The sequence below is a fragment of the Sciurus carolinensis genome, chromosome 2 (genome assembly GCF_902686445.1).
Source record: "Sciurus carolinensis chromosome 2, mSciCar1.2, whole genome shotgun sequence".
Taxonomy (NCBI): Eukaryota; Metazoa; Chordata; class Mammalia; order Rodentia; family Sciuridae; genus Sciurus; species Sciurus carolinensis.
The window spans coordinates 4,126,490-4,148,528 of NC_062214.1; the positions used below are offsets into that span (position 1 = coordinate 4,126,490).

Sequence of the window (22,039 nt, forward strand, 5' to 3'; positions counted from 1 at the left end):
TTTGTTTGTTTGTTTTCCCTCCTTTTTGGTTGTTTAAAAAATTGTGGGGTGTTGAAGGCATGGGCCAAGGAGAATGACGCAATTTTGTCATTTGAGGAGGAAAAAGAAAATTGAAGTTAAAACTGTGAAACTAAATTCTTGAAACGTGAGCACTGGCTGGCAAAATGTACACATAAGTGTATGTGAGCCACATAATTCATTGTTTGTCAGATGTTTCATGGTTAAAATACCCAGGATTTGCAGACAATGCTCAGACACCGCAGTCTCCACATCACGTACGGATGCAGCACTGCCCGCCCGAACATGGCACAATGCAGCTGCCTTCCATGCAGGGCCCCCACCCTCGGGCTACTTTAAAATCCAACCTTAAAACCACAATATTACATTTTATCTACTTATTCACCCTCCTCTCCCTGAAAACTGTTATCTTTCTAAATATAAATTCTCTCTGGATACAACCACCCTGTTGCAGAGGAAAATGGAAGACCATCAATTATCTGTCATCTTCTCCAAAAACACATTTTAATATCAAATATAGCACTTGAGACCATATTAGCATTAGGTCACCTGCAACAACAATAAAGAGTAATAAAAGGACAAGACTTTGATCATAAGGAAAAATATGCCTGGAAACCACTGAATTTCAAAGACTCTAAGCTTTTCCCAACTAAGCAGGAAGGGACACATGCCTCCATTTTAAATCACCTTTCATTTGTTGAAAAATAGCATATTTTATAGGAAAATGCACATTTCTATCAAGCTAGAGGAGGATTGCTGCTGCTATTTTGCATTTTGTTTTGTTTTCTTTTGTTTTTTTGGCAAATGCACACTCCCTCCACAAACCCTAGGTGATAGTTCTTTGCCCTCCTCCCACAGAAATCTGTGTGGTTTTTCACCCTTTTTCTTTTTAATTATATTGTTTTGCTTTACTACCCAAATAGCAAAGCATTCCTCCTTTGCTTGCCCTTCCATGATGCTGTAATCAATCATCTGTAAAAGTCAAAATTCAAACATTGATTTCAAAGCAAACACTATCTTAATGAGCATAGCTCATAAATTAAAATATAAAAAGCACTATTAGGAGATCTCATTAAGAGAATTCCTAATATTAATCAGGATCTACAGTGTTCTGATTTCAGAATTGCTAAAAACTTTTAAAACCTGTCTTACAGGCATGAATAGATCTGTGCCTCAGTTTCCACATTATGAAATCAGAGAACTGGGCTAAAAATTAAGTTTTTTGTGGTTCTGTAATTCACCAATTTTCATGTCATTAACTTGTAAAACCAGGATTTGGAGCATTAGGATATTTCCTTTGTGTGTGGGTGGGTGGGGGGGCATTATTTAGTGAAACCCACCATTTTAAAATGCAAAATGTTGTCACTGGCCTGGGCTACAGATTTCTGTGCCAGAGGCCATTACTGAATTGTGACAAAAATATAGTCATATAGACTAGGATACCTTAAAAAGATGAGCCCCCAGCAAGGTAAGGTGTGTTCAGAGTAACAGTCTCAAATTAAGTGGAGATTTTGTGAGCACTAACACAAAAGGTGTTAGAAATTTAAGGTACCATTAGCATCACATTTGACTTAACTTAGTATTCAGATAGCAAGGCCCTATTCACAGAAAGATTCTAGACTTTTCCAGGTTTATACTTTGAAATCAAATCATATGCATATTAACATTCACATATCATAAGTCTACCTTTAGAAGTTTTGAGGTGACACCTTCACATATGCACCATTTAATTACTGAAATTGCAAATGCATAAACACCAAGAGACTTATTTTCATTTAATTAATAATTTTCTGCTTTTAGAAATCTGGACCCAGGAGAACAAAGACGTGACCCATCCAAAAAGAACAAATCAAACACCACCACAAAGAAAAAAAGAAAAACAAGGCTTTTTACATTGTATTTTTGATAATCAAGCTGTTTTGTTGAAATGTGACCATGAACTAGGTCTTAACCCAGCCAATTCACAAATTTATTCAGATAACTAAATAACCAAGGAAGTGGAAAACTTCCATTCTAATTAATGCTTGTGTAATTCTATTGGTCATTTCAACAATTTTTAAAATGTTTTGTTTTGTTTTTAACCAAAGCAGCACCTTAAAGAGGAGGAAAGGCCATCTCCTCATAGTTAAGGATCCCACCCCCCCCACGCCCTTTTTTTTTTTTGCCATAGAGGAAAAACCACAATCAAAAAGAGAAGAAAAACCAAACAACCAAATGTCACTTGACAAACAACTAATTAATGTCTTTTCATCTCTCCCACCTGGGAAAAGTCTTTCCCTTAGAGCGCTCTCAATCCCTCCCCCTTGTAAAGGACAAATTTTTAAAAACGCCATTTCCAGACCAAGAAGCCATTTACAGACAAATGTCATTTTCCAGTTTTATCTGATTTGTGAATGTTCTTTTTCCTTTATTTTTTTCACAAAGCACTCTCAATGTGGTCAACTAACAGGAAAATGTGTGTGTGTGTGTTTTAATGGTTTATTGCGCGGGTGGGGGGCGCTGCTGGGGGGGGGCAGCTGCTACAATTAATTCTCTTCTCTGCTTTTCAAAAAGCCTGCAAGTCGGGAAGGGAAAAAAGGTCATACTGTAAAATGACGTGTCATTTGGCTTCATTGGGCACTTTGCGTACTATCTTTTTTTTTTTTTTTTTTTTTTTTTTTTGTCTTTATTTTATTTGATTCTCCTTCTCTTCTTTCCACTGCCAGGCCTGGCCCAGGACACGTCTGCTCCGCACACAGTCGGTCCTGCCCGAAACGCACCAAGTCGCGCCCAGCGGCCGCCGCGCTCCCGCCTCCCCCCAACAACCCCCCCCACTCCGGCGCCACGACTCGCCCGCGCCCCCTCCCCCCACTGCACCACCTTTACCGCTCCGGTCCTTTCCGAGGGGCTGATGTCACTCGCCCCCCCACTCTCCTCGGCCACTTCCCCCGCCAAAGCCTCCCTTTGGCGAGGCCCCTCGGCCACCACGGCGCCCCCCAGCGTCACCCCCTCCTCTTCTCGCCCCTTTTTCTCCCCGCTCGCCTTCTCCCAACAAATCACACACCCTACGGAGGCGGGTCCCCCTCCCTCTGCCCGCCACCCCATTTCCTGTCCCCGAAACCCTCTTTTTGTCGCAGTCTCCGGAGCCCGGTGGGCCTCCCCCTCCCCCTTCCCAACACGCACCCAAGCCCCTGGCGTCGTGTAGGCCTCGCGGAAAGAGAGAAAGAGAGCGAAAGAGAGCGAAAGAGAGAGAAGGGGGGGCGAAAGAAAGACACAGAGAGAGCGGACGGGCCGGGGGAGGGGGACCCGCGCCGCCACGGCCCCCTGAACCATTTTGAGCCCCCGCCCGGCCGAATCCGCGCCCGGGGGTCCCCCTTCCGGCCTCGCCCCCCACAAACAGAGCCCAAGAGTGGGCGGCGGGCCCGGGAGCGCGCGCCCGGGGCGGGGGGCGGGCTCGGCGCGCGCGGCCTGCGGGGCGCCCCTCGGGGCCCCCGGGCCGGGCCGTGGCCGGCGCCCCCCGCCCCGCCCTTACCCAGCAGCAGCAGGCGGTGCGTGGCCCGGTAGACCTGCTTGTCCTTCTGCAGCTGCTTCTCGATCTTTTTGTTGGCCTCGCGCTGCGCCTTCTCCTCGTTGCGCTGGTCCTCGGTCTTACTGTTTCCGAGGCAGCCCATGGCGGCGGCGGCGGTGGGGCGCGGCCGGGCTGCGGCGGCGGCGGGGCCGGGCGCGGGCGGCCTCACGCGGGCCGAGAGGGCCGGGGCAGCGCCGGGCGGGCGGGCCGGGCGCGGGCTCAGCTCCTCGGCGAGGAGCGCGCGGGGCGGACTGCGGGGCGCGGGCCGCGGGGCGCGCGGACGGGCGCAAAGGGGAGGGTGGTGTCGGTCGGACCGAGGGGCGCGCGCAGCTCCCCGCCCCTCTAGCCGAAGCCGAGGGGACTGATGGCCGCCGCCGGGCCGAGGCGGACCAGAGCAGGAGCTGCGGGAGCTGCTGCCGCCGCTGCCGCCGCCGCCGCTCTTATTGCCTCGGCCCCGGCCCGCAACCGCCCCGACCCAAATGCGCCGGGCGGGGGGAGGCGGGGGGAGGAGGAGGCGACGGCGGCGAGGGGGGTGGAAGGAGGAGGAGGAGGAGGAGGGCTGAGGAGCAGCCGCCGCAGCGGCGGCGGCAGCGGGGAGGGCGGGAGCCGGCGGAGGGAGGCGTCCCCCCCGGGTGCCCGGGAAGGGGGGTCCCTCCGCCCGCGCCCAGCCCGGGCCGGGACGGGCCGGGGAGCCGCCCCCCCACCCCCCTGGCGCGGGCCCCAGTCGGGCCCGGCAAAGGGGAGAGAGGGGGCGTCTCCGAGCCAGTGACGACCCCTCGCACGACGCCAACGCTCCACCCCCCGGGCAGTGTCGCCCAGAGGCCCCCGAGGCCGCCGCTCCCCGCCCTCCCGCGGGCGCCGCCGAGGGGCCGGGGTGGGCGGAAGGGGAGGGAGTGCGAGCCCGGACTTAGGAAAATTTCGAAAAGAGAGAGACACAGAGAGAGCCAGAGAGCAGGGAGTGTGGAAAAAAGCGAGGCGAGCACGAACCAAAGAACGGAGCAACTAAAAAGGAAAATGTGTTCACACGCACACACAAAAATACTAATAAAAATCCACACTACACAGCGATGGTGGTGTCTGGTGGCGGTGGCGGGGGGCTTGGGGGTCTGACTAGATGAGCCGCTCCTCGCGCCCCCGGCGCCGGGCGCCATTGCCCGAGCCGAAGGCTCCACTGGCCCCGGAGCGCCCGCGGCCTCTGCGCTTGGCGCGGCCGCCCAAGTAGGAGAAGAAGGCACAGCCCAGGAACACTCTGAAGCAGCAGGTCGCCCCAAACACGAAGCCGCAGCCACGGCCCTGCTCTGTGCGCTTCTGCAGCAGGAAGTTGAGCACCCACGAGGGGCTGCGCACCGAGAAGACCAGGAAGACCACGAGGGGCAGGTGGGCGCTAAGTGCGCCAGCCTTGAGGGGCCCGGGCCGCCACACGACGCCCCCAACACGCGGCGCCGCGTAGTAGGCGTCGTCCTCGTCGCCCGAGTCAGTGTCCCACTCGGCCCAAGCCCTACTCGTGCCCCCGGTGGCGGCGCCCTCGCCGCCCCCGGCGGCGCCCTCCGCGGCGCCCTCGTCGTCGTCTGCGGCGGCGGCGCCCTCGGGGCCTCGGGCCTCCTCCTGGGCTTCTGGCACCTTCTTCTTCTTCAGCATCTTCTCCAACTTCTTCCTCTCCTTCTCCTTCTTCTTCTCCTCTTTTCTCTTCTGTTCCAGCAGCTTCTTCTCGATCTTCTTGCGCTCCTTGTCGGTTAGGAACTTCTCGGGGGGCGCCTCCCGCGCCGGGTTCTTCGGGGTCTTCCCGTTCTTCGGGGTCTTCTCGGTGTCCCGGCTCTTCCGCGGTGCGAGCGGCTCTGCTAGCGCCGCAGCCGCCGCAGCAGCTTCGGCAGCCACCTCGGCAGCTGCCGCGGCTGTCTTCTTCTCGCTCTCCGCCGCTCGAGCCTTGAGCTTCATGGCCATCTTCAGCATGGTGCCCCGGCCACCTCGGGGAGCCCGGCTCGCGTCTGGCCCGGGTGCCTTGCTTGCCCCCGGCCTCGGGCTGTCCGGCCCCTGTGCGCCCCGTGTCGGGGGGCTCAGCTGCGGTCTCCGCTGTGCTGTCCCGGGCCGCGGAGTGCGGCTGCCTGGGCTTGGGGTTGCTGAGCTAGCTACCTAAGAGTTAGCGCCAAAAAGGATGAGCAAACGAAAAAGGGGCGAGAACAAACCAAAAAGCACCCAACAACAGCGAGAAATCAAAAAGCACCAAGAAATGTCAAACAACTCAAAAAAGAAGAGTGCAAAGGCGCGATGGCACGAGTTTGCAGTTACCCTCAGGCGCTCCTTGGTTTGCTCTTGGGCACGCCAATGGAGAAGAGAAAAAGAGAAAAAGAGAGAATTGGGGGATGCCGGGGAGGCGCGGGGCAGGGCAGCGGCGCCGGGCGCCCCTGCCCTGTCCCAGTCCCGGTGGCTCTTGCCCGCGCCGGGCGACTCGCACTTCCGCGGGTGGCCCCAGCGCTCCCCGACTTACATGTGAGTGAGGTGCACTCACACGCAAGGCAGTGCCTGCCTGCCTGCCTGCCGGCCGCCCGCCGCCGCCCCGAGCCGGGACAGGGGTTCGCTCCAGCCGCGGTGCCGCAGCCCCGAGCCAGAGAGCTAGAGAGCTAGCGAGCGCCGCGCCGGGCCAGCCACCTGACGCAGCCCGCTCCGCGGTGCCGACGCGACTGAGTGTCCCCGCCGGGGAACGGCGCTTTCTAGCCGGCCTGATGACGCCCCAGCCTCTTCAGAGGACCGACCCATAGCAGCGGCCCCTATAAACCGAAGGGGAAGCGCGAAAAATCGGCCCACCGAGGACGCGCCCAAACGCGCCGCGGGGCGGCCCAGGGGTGCAAGCGGGTGCGGGGGCGGCGCTGGTGTGCATGGGGGGCGTGCAGAGTGCGGGGTCGCGGGGCGCGAGCGCCCCTGAGGCGGTGGGCGCCCGACCCCGCCTCCCAAACCTGCCTCCCAATTTTCGGTGAGTGGTGTAGCCCTGGGCGGCGTGCAAAGTGTGCGACGCGGCGCTCGCCTGCCGCGCCTCCTTACCTCCAGCCTCTGCCGGCGCGGGCTGCCCCCCACCCTCCCGCGCTCGGCTAGGGGCGCAGCCCCCCCGGGCTCGCAGTGCCCAGGGGGGCTCCGATCCTCGCGTGACAAGTGCCACGTGCGCGCAAAGCTAGCGTTCCTGGAGCAGCAGGCGACGGCCGACGCGGAGGCCAGGAGCAGGCGGTGGTGACCAGAGTCGGGCGCATGGCGTCCTCCAGGTCCTCCAGGTGCGAGGGGCTGTGGCCCCGCTAGGGCGCCGCAGGGGTCTCTGGAAGAGAGGGAAAAGTCGTTTATTGAACACGAACTTATTGGAAGATTGTTTCAGAACTCGAAAGTGTCCCGTCCGCTCTCAGGTCTGCATTCTAGGATGTGGTAGAGAGAGCACTGGGTTAGGGTAGGAGCACTTAGTTTGTATCCACTGGACCTGGGCCCGTTCTTCCCAGAGCCTTTCTGCCCCTCGGGCGTCTACTTGGGTACCATTCATTCCTTCATTCATTCAATGACTTTGGCCCATGCCCACCTTGTGCCCAGGTGAGTTGGGGTAGTGTTGGTCGGGTTGATCTGGCCCGGGTCTTGAATGGGACACAGCCCTATGTGCCAGTAAACCCAGATCTGCAAAGTAATCACAACCTCTCTTCCAACTTTAACTTTTCTTTGACTTCTGAAGAGTTCACAAAACTTGTTTCAGGTGGGGGCAAAATTTAAAAAGAAAGAAAGTCAGTCTATCTACAAATGCAAACACAGTAAATAGTCCCCAGGTGTACAGGGGCCTTGCAGGATACTTCCAGAGGCCTCGAACAAACTGCTGGGTATAGTTTTCAGTGAGCTTTTAAAATAGAAAGACACTGCTAACCAAGCGACAGGACAACTGAGGTCCTCCTTTTCCCCAGTTTGTCCCATTCAAAGTAAGAAAAGGTGTGGCAGATAAAGATGTCGCATGTTATTTTTCTTGGCCCCTTCAAGTACACCTCTACCCCCATTCTACAAGGCCTCTCTTTTATGGACCTGAAAGGACAACAGAGCAATTCAAAGTCACCAAAGAATTCCTGGAATTAAGAACAGGAAGCCAAACTTAGCCCTCAGACCCTCTCACTTGCAGGCTGGCCCTCCCTTATGGGCTCTTTCTCAAACTGCTGAAAAGTTGCTGCTCCCCCTGTCAGACATACGCCAGGTCTTTGTCACACACTGAGTATGGCCTTCTTTCCACGCAAAAATATATCGCCTTTTGAGAAAAGCTCAAAGGAACTACTGTTCCAGGTTGATGCTTTTCACCTAAACAGAAACAGATAAAAATATTTAGCCAATACCCTAGATGTATTCATACAAAAATATAGCAGGAGGCTTCCTGTCAATGATTTTGAGGCTATTTGGAGAGATCATGACTAACATTCACCGACTCCTTTAGCACCTACATAAAGACAAGGCCTAAGTTTAACATCTTTGTATATTAAATAAAAAACTTCTTGGTTGAATTTGATTCATTGATTGTCATTTTTTAAATTGATAAAGACTTAAAAGGGAGGAACTGGTCAGAAGTTTTTGTAATGCTCCATTTGCTCAAAAGCATCTTCCTTCCTGCTTCTAATGTGGCAAAGCACAAATACATTGTATTTAAAAGGTACAAGGTAAATAGTAACCAATACCACCTTGATACTTAATGCCAGTAGACACACAGTTATACAATGAATATAATGAAGAGTCTCCTTATTTGGAAGTCCCCCAGTTGAGTTACTGCCTTCCCCTTTTAGATAAATATCACATCTGAACTGTAAAAGGAGTGAAACTGTCCCATGGTATACAGCGACACATGTTCTAGGCAAAGCACAATTGGGACTATTGTCCTAGAAATGTGTAACGCAAGGTCAGGTGTTACTTCTTCCAACTCCTAACCTAGCAAGCCATTCTTTATTTAAAAAAAAAAATATATTTTTTAAGTGTAGGTTTCACTTATATTTTATTATGACTAACTATGGATCAACAAATAAAGCATTTACTTTGTAAATAAATGGCAGCAGGTGGAATCACAGGTTTATAGGTAAGCAAATGACACCAAGAGCTCTGAAACAAGCTGGTCTGTGGTTTGTTGGGTTTTCTGTTTTCACTAGACACAAAGCAAAAGAAGAGATTTTACTTAACTGGTATGGTCAGCTGGCACCATCTATAGTTTTTGGTTTAGTATTTGACCTAGCTATAAGTTTTAATTTTTCAAGTTTTTCCAATTTGGAGGTTAATATGTGTGACTGTGTCATAAGAATTAGTAACTTATTGGGGGTCATTGGCATTTTAAGTGCCTAGCTTATGTGGTGAGAGTACAGCGATCCATTAACATAATTCTTGGGATGGCCCGTCTAGAGAGTTTTCCAGTAGAGCAGCCCCTCATTTGGCTGAGGGTGAGAATGGAATGTATGGAAACTTGAGGCTCCAGCGAGGGCTAGAGGGTCAGAATGTCCTCTGTATAAAATGCTCAGGGATGACACAGGTCTCTCCCTGGCTCAGGTAACTTGTTTCATGCCAAAGCCAGCAAGTTGAGATAATAACACATCCCTAACCTAAAACACTAAATCACCTAATGATACAACTTAAACAGATGGTGCCATTTCCCAATAGGTAGATGGCCCAGCAACATTTCTTTCCAACATTCTGTATTTTATAATAATGGATGAATTCACATGTTGAGGTTTGAATTCTGTGATCCTGTAAGCTTCATATTTATTTACTGTCTTCTTTGGCTCCTTTGCATCTTCCTAGTAAGTAAGAATGCCTTGTCTGCTTTTAGAAGCAATAGAATTGCTACAGCATAGAATTTTGAAAATATTATGCTTAATGATGTAATTCAGATTTGAGAGTGTTTCCTTGGTCTTTCATTTGTTGGGGTCATTGTAAACTAGTTTCCAAAAGCCCAAAGAAAATATAATATATTTAGTAGCCTAGGATACAATAAATAGGTTTCCACTGACATAGAAACTTTAGCTGTAACGCTTTAATAATAGTATTTAGTGCTTCCACGGTGCTTTCTGTCTTCAAAGTACATTCTGCACTTTAATTAAACTACCATGACTGAAACTGTTACTGCAAATAAATGTTACTTGAAGCCCGTGCCATATAGGAGATGAAGGCAGGTATTGTAAGAAGCATTTTCTAGTCTGTTAATCCCTGCAAGAAGCTTCTATTATGTATAACCATAAAAGTTCTTATAAAAAATAAAGTCAATGTAGTGATCATCGAGGGTGTCTTTTTTTTCTTGTCATATTCACTAGTTCACAGTTTCAACCACAGTTATCTTAAACTTGCATTCAAAATTAAACTTGCATTCAAAACTAAATAGGATGTTAGACTTCATTTCAGAAGACTTGAAATCAACTACATGATCATGTGAAATTTTCCTGAATATCCAACAATTAAAGCTAATGTGAGGGTGCAATGGTCAATATCCTTACACCCAATTTCTTGAGTCAGTGGCTGTTCATATGTACACTTAAAACCATAGTACACAATATCAGGGCGATTGGATCTTTCTGAAGCCTTCATTGATTACTCTTGACTCTGATGGGCAGGCACCACGTATGAGAGGAACTTCATGATCTCCAGGGAAGCCAAATTCCCAAGACCATTAGTATCTTTCTTAAAACCTCCCCATGAGCCCCAGAGTGTATAGGAATTGACTTTTAATAAAGCTGCCATCTACCTTAAAAGGGGGGGAAGCTAACAGAAGGAGACTGTATATGACCATCTTCCTTTTAAGATTTAAACCAAAATAATATGGTGTATACATTAGACCTGGTTGAAGATTCTATGTGGACAATTTGGGTAGCAAGAGGGAGGGGAAAACAGGCCCACTGGCAGAATCAAAAGGAGATGCCTCTGCAGAGCATAGCAGTGGCATAAACAATGAACTAAAAAAACTGAAAGTAGAGTCCAGGAGGAAGACAGAGTTAGCCCCAATATCAAGATCAACACATTGGAGGTCCACTTAGTGGAGATCTCATTTGGGTAAAAGAGTATTAAATAGCCCACCACTCTACAGGAGGAAAGCTAATTTTCCTAAACTAAAATATCCTTCACTTCCCCTGGGGAAAACATTTCACAAGGAATAAGGTAATGGGAAAACCTGTTGCTTAGAACTTTTAAGTTGGCCCTGAAGACATAAATGCATCCACGATGGGAATAATGCAGGGAGACTAGTTAAAAATTTTTGTTCTTATTTACAAGGTGCCTTGTTTAAATGACATGTTGATCCAACACCTAACTAAACAAATAACAACAGGAAAATCACCTGGTGCAACTGGAGAGGTGAAGCTAAAGTTCCAACAAAATTTCCTTGGATAAGAGAAGCTTTAAATTGCACTTATCATAAAGATTTTAAGCTTTTTTCATCATATGCAATTCTTCAAAATTAGCCCTACATAATTTGTTGATTAGGCAAAAGATTTTTTAGTTAGATGTTGTTTTACAGATATTTAGCAATTCATCTGGCATAATTAGTCACACCATTTAATTCATCTAGAAAGTAGGTACATTTTCATCTTTGAGTGTCTGCCTTTACACTTTTAAGTGGAAAACTGTGTGATTTATAGTTTAGCTCCAGCACTTTCCCTGGTTTGTTATGTTGTGGGAGACTAACCATTGGGGTATAAGCTGTACAGCTCCCCAAAAGAAAGGTCGGGTTCCTCCCTGGCAGGTGGCTATCCACAAGCAGCAGCTGCCTCTGTACTGTTCTCCCGATTTGTGAGGAGCCTACTCAACAGCAGCAAAGCCCAGATGGCACTGTGGCTTTCTGAGGTCTCTGCTGACCTCTGGAAGTTAACAGGAGAGAATTATGCAGCTAAAGCATCAAGCATTTGCAACTAGGCTGGGGATCAAATGAAAAGGAGATGTTTTTATGCACTGCAGACTTCTTTCTACCCACAGCAATGTCCTGGGGTCTCTGCACACTGCCCAGTACTGGGGAAACTGCCTCAGTCCACTTTCTTGAATATTGCTGGTTCTCAGTTGCTTCAGTCTTTACTACCTTCTCAGATTACGACTCCTTTTGTGCTAATTACACCAAAAAAATCGAAAGAATGTTGCTGACTTTACAAAGAACACAAAGTGGACTTGCTTTATAAACTAAACATAGTCAATTTCTTTCAGAAGGCAGAGGACTCAGCCTTCAAACACTTTGTACTGCATGGACTAATTGCAGATGGCCAATTCATTTATTAGGATCCAGGTGACGGAGGGGCCAGTTGCTGGGAGAACATGTTTAAAATGTGTGCTGCTTTGAGGGGGGTTTACATGAAATAAGAAAATCTGAATGATGATGAACCTTTCTCCAGCACTTTATCTTAAATTAAGATGTGTCTAGGATGAGAAGCTAATTTAAAACTACCTTGGAAAGAGGAAAGAAATGGATGCCACTGACCATGGAAAGCAGTACCTCTACCATGTAGGTGAAAATATAAATGAAATGAAAAGAAAATATGGCTTCTCATTCTGGAAGGCTGCAGTTGCAGAAGATATTTTTATAGCCTGTTCTCCTTATGTGAGAAATTGCCTTTTAAGAGAATTGACCAAGAACCACAAAAATTAATTAATAGCAATAATAATAATAATAAAAGGCAGAATTGGAAAGGGCACATTATCCCTATTAGCCAAGCAAATTATGGACCCCCTCCCCCACTCCCCTACTCCCCAGAGATCCCCTAAGGGCTGATAGGTGAATAGTAGCAGCTTGGAATGATTTATTTTTTCTAAGGAACATTAAATACTGAATTGCTCATGCTGAAATAATGCTACAGCTGTGATCCATGGGGCCAAATTTCGAACACTGGCTAGAGTGACAGGTGTACTCATTGTATGCCCAGCTTGGCTGAAATCATGATGCCTTACTCAAATTTTTTCCCAATTAACTGGTGGTGACTCTAAACCCAGCCAGGAAAGAGCCTTTGCCACAGGCGCAGATGACCCTATATGCTCAGCCTTCACAAAAATGTCAGTGTTGGGGGGAGAACAAAGCTGAGGGTCCCTGATCAAAGAACAAGAAGATGGAGATGGACCTCCTAAGTAGGAAAAAGAGATCTAATGAGACTAAACCCTCCTAGGTTCTGAAGCAAACAGGTCTACCCAACAGGTGGACTCTTGGAGGATTTCAGTGATTGAAGCAAGCCCAGAATTCTAGGAAATGTGTCACCAAAATCGATATTTTTAGAGGAAGTGACACAAAGCTAGAGTCTAATCTGTAACATACTAATTATACCTATTTTTATCTCAGGGTTGCAATGACATAATACCAAGAAATAAAGACTCTGGGAAACTGGCCATTCACCTATGGAAGAGATGAACACCTTGGGGGTGGGCTACCAGGTGAAGCTTTCACCAGCTGCCATGGGACCTGAGGTGAGGAATCAGCAGTCACATACAAAGGTGGCTGACTTTCTGGAGAACGTGTCAATAGGAGCAGGAAAGGTGGGTCCCTACACCACACCTGGGGGTTGTGAAGCCATGTCTGCACACTGGCACAGGGTGACTCTGAAACATCAAAGACCAGCCTGAGCACAGGGCTCCGGTCAGGGCAAGAAAGAAAGAAGGTGCAGCTGGGTTGTGTCAAGTCAGGAAAGACCCTCTTTGGAGCTCTGCATGGTTCACTGTTTGGGCGCAAAGGCCCCTATCCTAGGTCAAGATGGTGCAGGTGGCTGAACCATACCAAGGAAGTTGACACAACTTGGTTGGGACCAAGAGACATCTGCTCTCCCAGTGAAGTGGATACCCCATTTACTTATACCTATTGAGGCATGCCAAAGTCTGAAGGCCCCCAAATCAGTGTTACCTAACCCAGACCACTGGGAAGTACCCCAGAACAGGATGACTTAAGTCATTTTCAGCCTGAAAAGTGAGTTTCTTAAAGTCTTCTATGAATTTTATCAGTAATTATTTTAAATACACCATTTCAATGATACCTTGAGTTAGTTGAAAGACTATTAAAATTGTTGACTAGTGTGATCCTCAAATAGACTCAATTAATTTAATTATAAGTGGAAAATACTTTTATATTTCATTAACCTTGCACATTCCTAAATGTGTTAAATACATGTGTGTTCCTTAACTTGGCCAAATTACGCATCTACTAGATTTATTGGGTGGAGGGTAAAGAAGGCATATAGATAGGAACATTGTTTAAAAAACAAAGGAAAAAAAGATAATAGTTAAAGACTAGAAGCCTACCATGAAATATTTAGTTTCTTTTAAAATGGATGCCAAAGAAAGAAGAGAAAAAAATTAGATGCATAACTTCTAAAATTTGGGAAGCAAAACAACAAATCTGCAAATGAAAAAAAGAAGTCTGAAAATCCCAAGAAACAAACAAACACACCCCTGTAGCTCGCGGTAATTGGACCCTTGCTAACCTTCCTCCCAATATCTGACACCTCTGTGAAATCAGCCAGCTGTCGCTCTCGTCCTTTCAGAAACATGACATTGATTTGTCTAGCAAAGACCCATTATTAGAATTCTGAGTTCTGCTTAATGGGACTAGTAATAAATCTAAGTCATCAATTCTTCACCTTCTTTTCCCCCTGAAATTCTCAGTGCATTGTGAACTGCTGAAAACATGTTTTCAGGGTTCTATGATTGCTAACATAAAAATAAAGGATCAAGGTTGGGCTTTGGAGGTCTGTACCTCAGAGGGAGGTGAAGTCAGATCAATCAGGAATAGTATGTGGGTACTATGAATACTCGCCTTTGGCCTGAGCTGTCTGCAAACAGAAATGACCTGCATGAGACTTCATAAAGCCCTTACCACCCTTTTACTTCCATCTTCTACCTCCCTTCTCCTCACCTGCCTAGCTGGCTTTTTACTACACTGAGTGATCAAATAGGGGGCGGGGGGGGGCAGATTGCAGAAGTCTAAATGGTCCATGCAGATGAGAAGAGAAAGAAAGAATTGATTATCTAGTCTCAACCTTGGTGACTTTGAGATAAGGATGGGGAGGGGGTGATCAGCTTTTTCAAGGAAAGAAATCATGGACATTTTCCTTTTTCTGTAAAACAACACTTCTCATCTTTATTTTGCACACGCTGGATTGAACTGGTTGTAACCTAAGACAAAATGAGGGTGGGTGGCTTCAACTTCCTTTAAATTCTAAGATGGCTGCAGGCACTATACAAATCTTGATTCAGATAATGGTGTTGCTGAGAGTCTAGCCATAAAGGTTCCTCTCCCTACCACTTTCCCTCTGTGACTGTGGCTGCAGCTGCGGCAGAGACCAGCCTGCGCCTTCATCCCCTCCACCCCCTGCGGCGACTTCAGATGGCTACTGCAGGGGAGGCGACTTGTTCTGATCCCTGCCGCCTTCCTTGCACTCAAGGTGCAGGCTGGCTTTGAGGTCTGCTTTCTCTGATTCCCTCAAATGGTTTACCTCCAGTATTCGGGCTGTGCTGGGGTGGCTTGGGGGCAGCTACCTGGATGAGCTGATGGGCTCAAACATTCAGGCAAACTGGTTGATTTGTAGACAAAACATCCAGATGCTTTTTCATAATTGAACTTTCAACCAAATTGACTGAATGCTTTGGTGTCAAGACAACAAAGGCTCAAGTCAAAAAAGGGCACCAGAATAGGAAATGTGTAGATGAGGGATAAGAAGAGCAGAACACGTTACATATTTCTAGCAATGAAAATATGAGTTTTGAGGTTGTGCTAAACGACTCAGAATTTACCAGAGCAAAGTTCCGAGTGAAAGAATGGATCTTTGGGGTTATATTATCCCTATTGATTCAGCGTTGCTGCTGCCAGGAAGTGGCTGAGAGCCCTCCTTTTCTGAGCTCCACAGAATGTAAACGGTTTAAATTAAGAAGCCATCTAATCTCAACCAATATTAATTCTGACATGAAAAATGAGACCAGTTCTTCACACATGACTACAGCCCCTACCACCTCACATTAGCAGGTCACCTCACTGTGTCTCTCAAAAAGCAGAATATTTTCCTTCTCCAAAATGCCTACTTATTTTTAAGATGGCACACATCCTAAATACTTTTCTTATTCAGATATTGCAAATACAAAATCTCTTAACATGGACTTCCTCTGACACCCAGGCTGAATCTACCTCTATATCTGATTTGTTTGGCTTTTTCCCCCTCTCCAAACTACGATCCTTCTACAGTGAAGTATCTAAGCAGTCTGAAGGCCATAACCAGAATGCCGTCTTTGCAGCCTTCTCTCTCCGGACTGAAAAGATGGACCCAATATTGCTTTCCATGGAGGAAAAGGAAAAAAAAAAAAAAGGTTCTAAAGTATTTTAAGGCATTTTCCCCTAAACTGGTCCATTAAAATTAGCGAGATCACTGTTTATCCACCTCCGTGACAGGCAGAACCACCGTGCACGGGGACAGGGGCACAAAGCTCTGCTTGCCTGCAGTGCCGCCTCGCCAGCTCCGGGACCACTTCTCCCGGTAAGACTCTGCAGATGTTGTATTCTGCTTGTTAATCCCCTGATTAAGTGTAGAAAATAAAGTGGCTTTACTTGTAAATGTCCATAATTCACCTACCACAAAGCCCCAAGTCCTCGCTGTTCCATTATCAGCTGCCCGTTAATAATAATCAAAATTACAAGTGTCTCCAGCAGCCTGGCAATTGAATGAGGGGAAGAAGGAACCCCAGAAAAATCACAAAATCACAATTGTTTGGGGAGGTTGCCGCACGGTGTGCCTCCAGGGGTGGGGGGCGGCGAGCTGTCGCCTGTCGGGGTTGAATTCAAGGCCGGGGGCTATCAGAGTGACAGTTCTCCTGACATAGACACTGTACCACCACGCCACCACACAAAGGCAGCCGAGCCGAGCCGGCTGGAGCCGCCTCTCCCGCTCTGTGCAGGTCCTCGGCAGAAGCTCTCAGCGCAGCCTGCAGTCTATGCTGCGTGCAGGAAGGAGCCCTGGGACCGGGAAGGGAGGCAGCAGAAAGCCCCAGACGATGTGCCTCCGTGTCTATTTCTTCCTCTCTGCCCTCCTCCTCCCCAGGATCCCACAGCTGCCTGACACTTCGGGGCACTCTTCCTTGCATTCTCCATTCCAGAAGCCAAGCTTCTTTCTAGCTCTGAGAGGGTCTCCGGTTCACTTTTATTTCTCAGACATGCAAAGAAACCCATTGAAGCAGCTCACTGGTGCCTGTGTCTGAGACCAGGACAAGATTATAGACCAGAGATGGAAGCGGGTACGGGGCCTTCCTGCACTCTTGCCTGGGCTGAGTGTAGCCTCTCCACATCTGCTCCTCCAGCCCTAAAACACTGCCTCTGCATGTCCGAATTTCAGTCCCTGGGCCCTGCTGGCTCTGTCCCTACCTCTAGCTCCAAGGCCCTTGAACATCCACAAGAACCATGCATCTGACTCAGCACCTGACCTTCAAGAACATGATTTTCAACACTGGGGCGTGTAAGTCCTCCAACCAGGGTTACTGAGCACCAGCCAGGAGGCCGGCCTATGGTGGCAAGCACGTCTTGCCTGCCTCCTGAAGGGTAAGGGAGTAGCCAGCACCAGTAAGTGGCTCCTCTTTGCCCTTTGGGCCCTTTCTTCCATAATCCACCCCGATAGACAGAGCAAGGTGGCCTGAAGACCTGGCTGGTCCTGCTCGGAGGACGGGGAAGGTTTGGATTCCCTCCAAGCACATCCATCACTCCTCAGTGGCAGGCGCTTTGTACTCTGCACCCCACATCCCCTTCAGAGACCCCCTCCCCTCTCCTGCTACAAGCCTCTCTGTAAAAACCAAACCATCTTGTTCTTTCATCATAATTAAAGAGCTGTCAGGGAAATGGCATGGCTGGTTTTGCTGCTATTGAAATGACCCTCTCTCGGTCCCTCTTCCCATCACTCACTGGCTAAAGTGGTCCTTTTCCTGCTTGAAATCAGGCCCTTTGGTGCTAGGCATTGTAGCTGTAAGCAGTGTTCCAAGCAGAATCCTAACCCTGGAGGGTAGGGAGAAATCTGTGCTCGGCATCAGCCTTAGGCAGCGCGGTGCCGGCGAGGCCATTATCACACTCGGGAACCGGGAACCGGCAACCGTGGTGCGGCTGCCGCGGGCTTCGGCTCCGCACAGCGTCTCTAATTACAAGTCATCGTCAGGGCACACAATTTAGCAAAACTTGGGGGCTGACTCTCTGCACTGACTTAGCTAAGGGGCAAGAGGAAGCTATTTTGAAGGAAGTAGAGAGGTCTGATCTGGAAGATAAAATCCTAGTGCCTCTCTCACGCTCCGAGGGAACTAACTGACTGCTTGTCTGTGTCGCGGTCGGCCTGCCTGCTTGTGTGTGAAATAAAGCCATAACTTAAACGCATAACTGATCACCCTGCTCCTGGATGAGTGTCACCAAGATGCACAAGGGGTACATTCTGTGCACAGTGGACTCTGCAGTGTTTAGGGGTCTTTCCAGAGTTTCACTTCATTTCAGGACAATGCTATTCTAATCCTGTGAGCCATCAAAGGACTTGCTGAAAGGCACGTTTCAGGTGGGTAGCATTAAAAGGGCAAAATGAAAGAACCCACCACCCTGAGCACTGTTGAACTCACTGTCAGAATCCATGGCCCACACGCAAGTACACGTTACTAGAGGTATTCATAATATTCATCCTAGCCTTCAACTTCTTTTATTTTAAGGAAACCTGGGTTCGGAGCTTTCAAAACTAGCTTAGTTTCCTTTTCCTAAAAACCATGCATCCTGGAAAGGCCCCTTTTAAGCTACACAGGGGAGCTGGATTGGCAGGTTGCTGGGTCCCTAAAAGGGCAAGACAGTAGCAACCCAGGCCTCCCTTGACTGGCTCATTAGCTGTTCAGCTCCTGGTAACTCAGGACTGAGGTGTGAAGTCAACACCAGGGTCTCTGGGCACAAGCATCTTCTGGGCTACAACCACTGGACAGTCGGGGGGCTGTTCATTCAGCAGCCAGGTGCTGCTGTGTGCTGGCCTGACCCCCTGCTCCCTTGCTCATTCTCCCCATGCCCCCGGACCTCCCTTTTATTTCTTTTTTTAAAGAAAGCAGAGCAACCACAGGGTACTCACAGCTCTTTTATTTCCTGACTATTCAGTGTCACAGCCCTGGGTGTTGAGAAGCCTGGGGCCTGTTGTTACCAACCTGAGCTGAATGAGGAAGGCAGCACAGGGGGCGGCGACCAGGACCTGACTACCATTCCCACTGGGGTGTCCACTTGCAGAAGCAACACCAAAGAACTGCTGGGTTTTTGTTTGTTTGTTTGTTTTAGGAGGGGGATGCAAGGGTCCCTGTGTCCTGGGTCACAAGGGAGCAAAGTCCACTCAGCATTGGGGGTGCTGGGCAGACACAGCCCTGGGCAGGGAAAGCGGAGTGGGGAGGGCAGGCGATGGCCCCCCAGTCCCCTCCCCATTCTACCCTCTTTTAGAATTCTCTTCCTAAAGACCCTGTTATTAAAAATGTGACTTGCTTAGCTTTTTGACCTCACAGAGCTCTTTATTAAAATGTAAATGTCCCTTAAGAGTAACCCCATAAGCCTTTGCCAGCTAATGGGATTAACTGAACAGAACACAGCCCCTGCAGGGAGGTAAGGAGGACTGGGGCCAAACCTCCACTCCTCAGGCTCATCCCTGAGCACCCTGAACACAAGATTCAGGCATTTCTCTTTCAGTTCCTTTTGGGGGTGGTGTTTTTTAAGGAGAAGCCAAAATTTAATAATGTTACAAATCTGAATTTTACTCACTGTTGAACAAAACTCATCTAGGAGTTCCTTCAGTTCAGCCATCCACACAAAACAACTTCCCTTGACTTATTTATAATATAAAAAAGACTATCTGTATATATGCACGCATATTTTAAAAATATATAAACCTCATCTATCATGTGCTGAACAGTGCAGAGATCTATAGATAGACAAGATGTCACTCCAAGGATAACAAATAAGTATCTGAATGGGAAATAAAATTCTGGATATTAAAATTAGACTTTTCTTTCCATAGACTAGGAATTAATGAGAGTATCTGAATTCAGAATATGTCTGTTTTGGAGAACAGGAAGAGAGGCCAAGAGCTCAGCATCTATGAGGGACTGCAGGAGCTAACATGGAGGAGCCAGGCTAAGCTGGTGGGCTGGAGTCAAGGTGAGAGCACTCTCTACATTGGGACCTATAGCTGCAAACTTTAGACGTCCCCCTACCCCACCTGCAGGGCTATAATCCTTGACATGGACAGAAGATCCTATGGTTAAGTGGAAGAATTTGGACCCACTTGCTAAGGGAATTTCAGTCCAGACCTGGAAGATTCTGGAAAACATATTTTGGCTCCAGATAGAGAAGAAATGAGAGAGGGCACTTGGCTTTCGGTACCACCTGAGCTGGCTCTGGAGCCCCTTCTTGAAGCAAGCCCAGCCCCTGGGCATGGCCAGAAACTCTCTGGACTCCATCTCCTGGAGAGAGGGCATGTTCAGCTGGGTGACTGACAAGGTATCAACAAAGGCCAAGGTCTCCCCTGCAGCTAGAGAACATTCATCACTGCTGTTCACTGTGGTTCCTGTACAAACTTTCAGCCTCAGGCTGGCATGGAAATCAGAATGGTTGTGCCTATCAAATGTCTAGACACAGTTATTTGTTTTGTCCCAAGTAGATCCTTCTGGGTTTTGTGCATTTTAATTATCAGCACTCACAATAATTTTACTTAAGCTCTGATTTGGTTTGCTCAATCGGATTGGAGATCTCTTGAAAGGCTACTGAAATTCGTCTTTTGACCATCGTTTGATCCTCTCAGTTGTTGCACCCTACTCTCAGTATGATCCCTTCGCAGAACTGACCACCCTCCTTACCTTCCTAGCTTTGGGAAGTTTAGTTTGACTGTGGACCAACAAGCGGGCAGCGATGTCTTACACCTTTGTCTTCCCCATCGGTAAGGGCACATATTGTGAACTCAACTTGTGTATATTGAATGAATGAATGAATGAATAAAAATGCCCAAATTAAGGCAAACTCACCGGCCCGGCAAGGACTCTTCCTCCTGAGAGGCATGGCAGATTCTTGAGCAGCTACTGTGTGCTGAGAGGTGCTACTAGAAAGGCAAAAAGGAAATAAGGCTATTTTGACTTATAAGTTAACCAAAAATTAGGAATAACTTATCAGTGAGGGAAAGTGGGTACATGTGTGCCTTGGACTAGCTGGAGTTCCATGCTCTTTGCCAAGTTGGACATAACCCTTGTGTGCGAGAAACCTCGGACCTGCCAATGGTCAAAAACTTGAAAAAACTAACTTGTGACAACTGTTTTTATTTTGGAACTATGATGGATTCACTCTTGTCCTAAATCAGGCATGTCATTTTATTCTAAATTTCCATTAAACACTTCCCAACACTCTCTCTTTCCTCCTTCCTGAAGAACCACCATGAGCCCCCAGCTCCCCAGTAATCCCAAATGTCACAGAAGGCCCTTTGTGTGAAAGTATTTGTGGCGAGTTCTCTTTCTTGGTTATTAGAACAGCAATTGTTTCTCCCTCCCGGCATTGGCCCCTAATTGACCATTCTGCTAAGTCTCAAAGCAATACAAATTCTGCTCAAATCAATTATCAACACATTTCTAACTCCTGGCACTGGGGAGGAGAGGGAACTTTTCCTGGTGGGGGAGGTTCACTGTGGGAAGGAGCTGGGCAGGCCAGCCTGGGAAGCCCCTTCAGCCTCTGTGGCTCTGCTTCCAACAAAAGCCCCCAACTTGGGAGAACGGGATTCTATGGCAACCACCCAGGACAGGATTTTTGGTGTTTGTTCGTTTGTTCACTTGAGCTGATGAATGACGCACAGGACACCAAGAGACAGCTGAGGGAATGCCCCCCCCCCCAGGGCTGCTCCAAATTTGCATCTGCTGAGCCTCCTCTTCTGCCTTCCCATTTTCCCTCTCTAATGAATATACTTGTTTTTCAAGGTGAATGGGTAGAAAGAAAGGAAACAAGAAGAACAAGAAAACAACAAAAATTTAGCTGGGGCATCCACTTGTAAAATTCGAAGGATGTCCTAGACTCCTGAGGTGCTCACTTAGTGTAGAGAGAGTCTGCCTTTAACCTAAGGCTTTGATTTTGTTTTGTTCTGGGTCATTATTTCATAGAAAGATTCATGAAGATTAGACTTTTTTAAGGTCCATTGTGTGCCAGATTTCTTAAAACCAAATCAAACCACTAAGTGGGATAAGGATGTGAGAACACCTGGAAAATCAGATGGTGGGACTAGAGAAGGGTATTCTCAATTCCGAAATTAGACAAAAATGAAACGGTGGCTTTAGAATCAAGAGAGAGGGCAATGGCCAGAGCTGAGAGGACTCAGTGGTCTCATCCTGCTCTCCTCCAAGGCTCCCAGAACCCAAATGGCCTTGTGGGGTGGTGGGACAGGAAGGGCCGATGCCCGCCGCCTGCTGCCTGGCCTCCCCTCTTCCTCCTCCTGCGTGGCAGCTCTCCAGCTCTGCTGGAGCAGCTTTAGTTACTTGCAA

General features: G+C 48.3%; 1 protein-coding gene across 12 annotated transcripts in view; it reads right to left on the reverse strand.

Annotated features, from left to right (window-relative positions):
- Positions 1-22,039, reverse strand: part of Gnas (GNAS complex locus) — a 50,856-nt gene that overhangs the window by 13,210 nt on the left and 15,607 nt on the right. For 3 of the 12 annotated variants that reach the window (XM_047538041.1, XM_047538039.1, XM_047538037.1), the window contains exon 1: positions 6,051-6,210. The exons of 4 other annotated variants lie outside the window; for them this stretch is intronic. Coding sequence is in view for 4 of the 8 variants with exons in the window: in XM_047538027.1 (XP_047393983.1) it covers positions 3,530-3,668 (139 nt within the window). In the remaining 4 variants the exon portion in view is untranslated. Of the gene's footprint in view, positions 1-3,529; positions 4,086-6,050; positions 6,213-22,039 lie in introns of those variants that run through there. 5 more of the 12 variants (XM_047538034.1, XM_047538032.1, XM_047538035.1 and 2 more) reach the window with 4 other exon arrangements.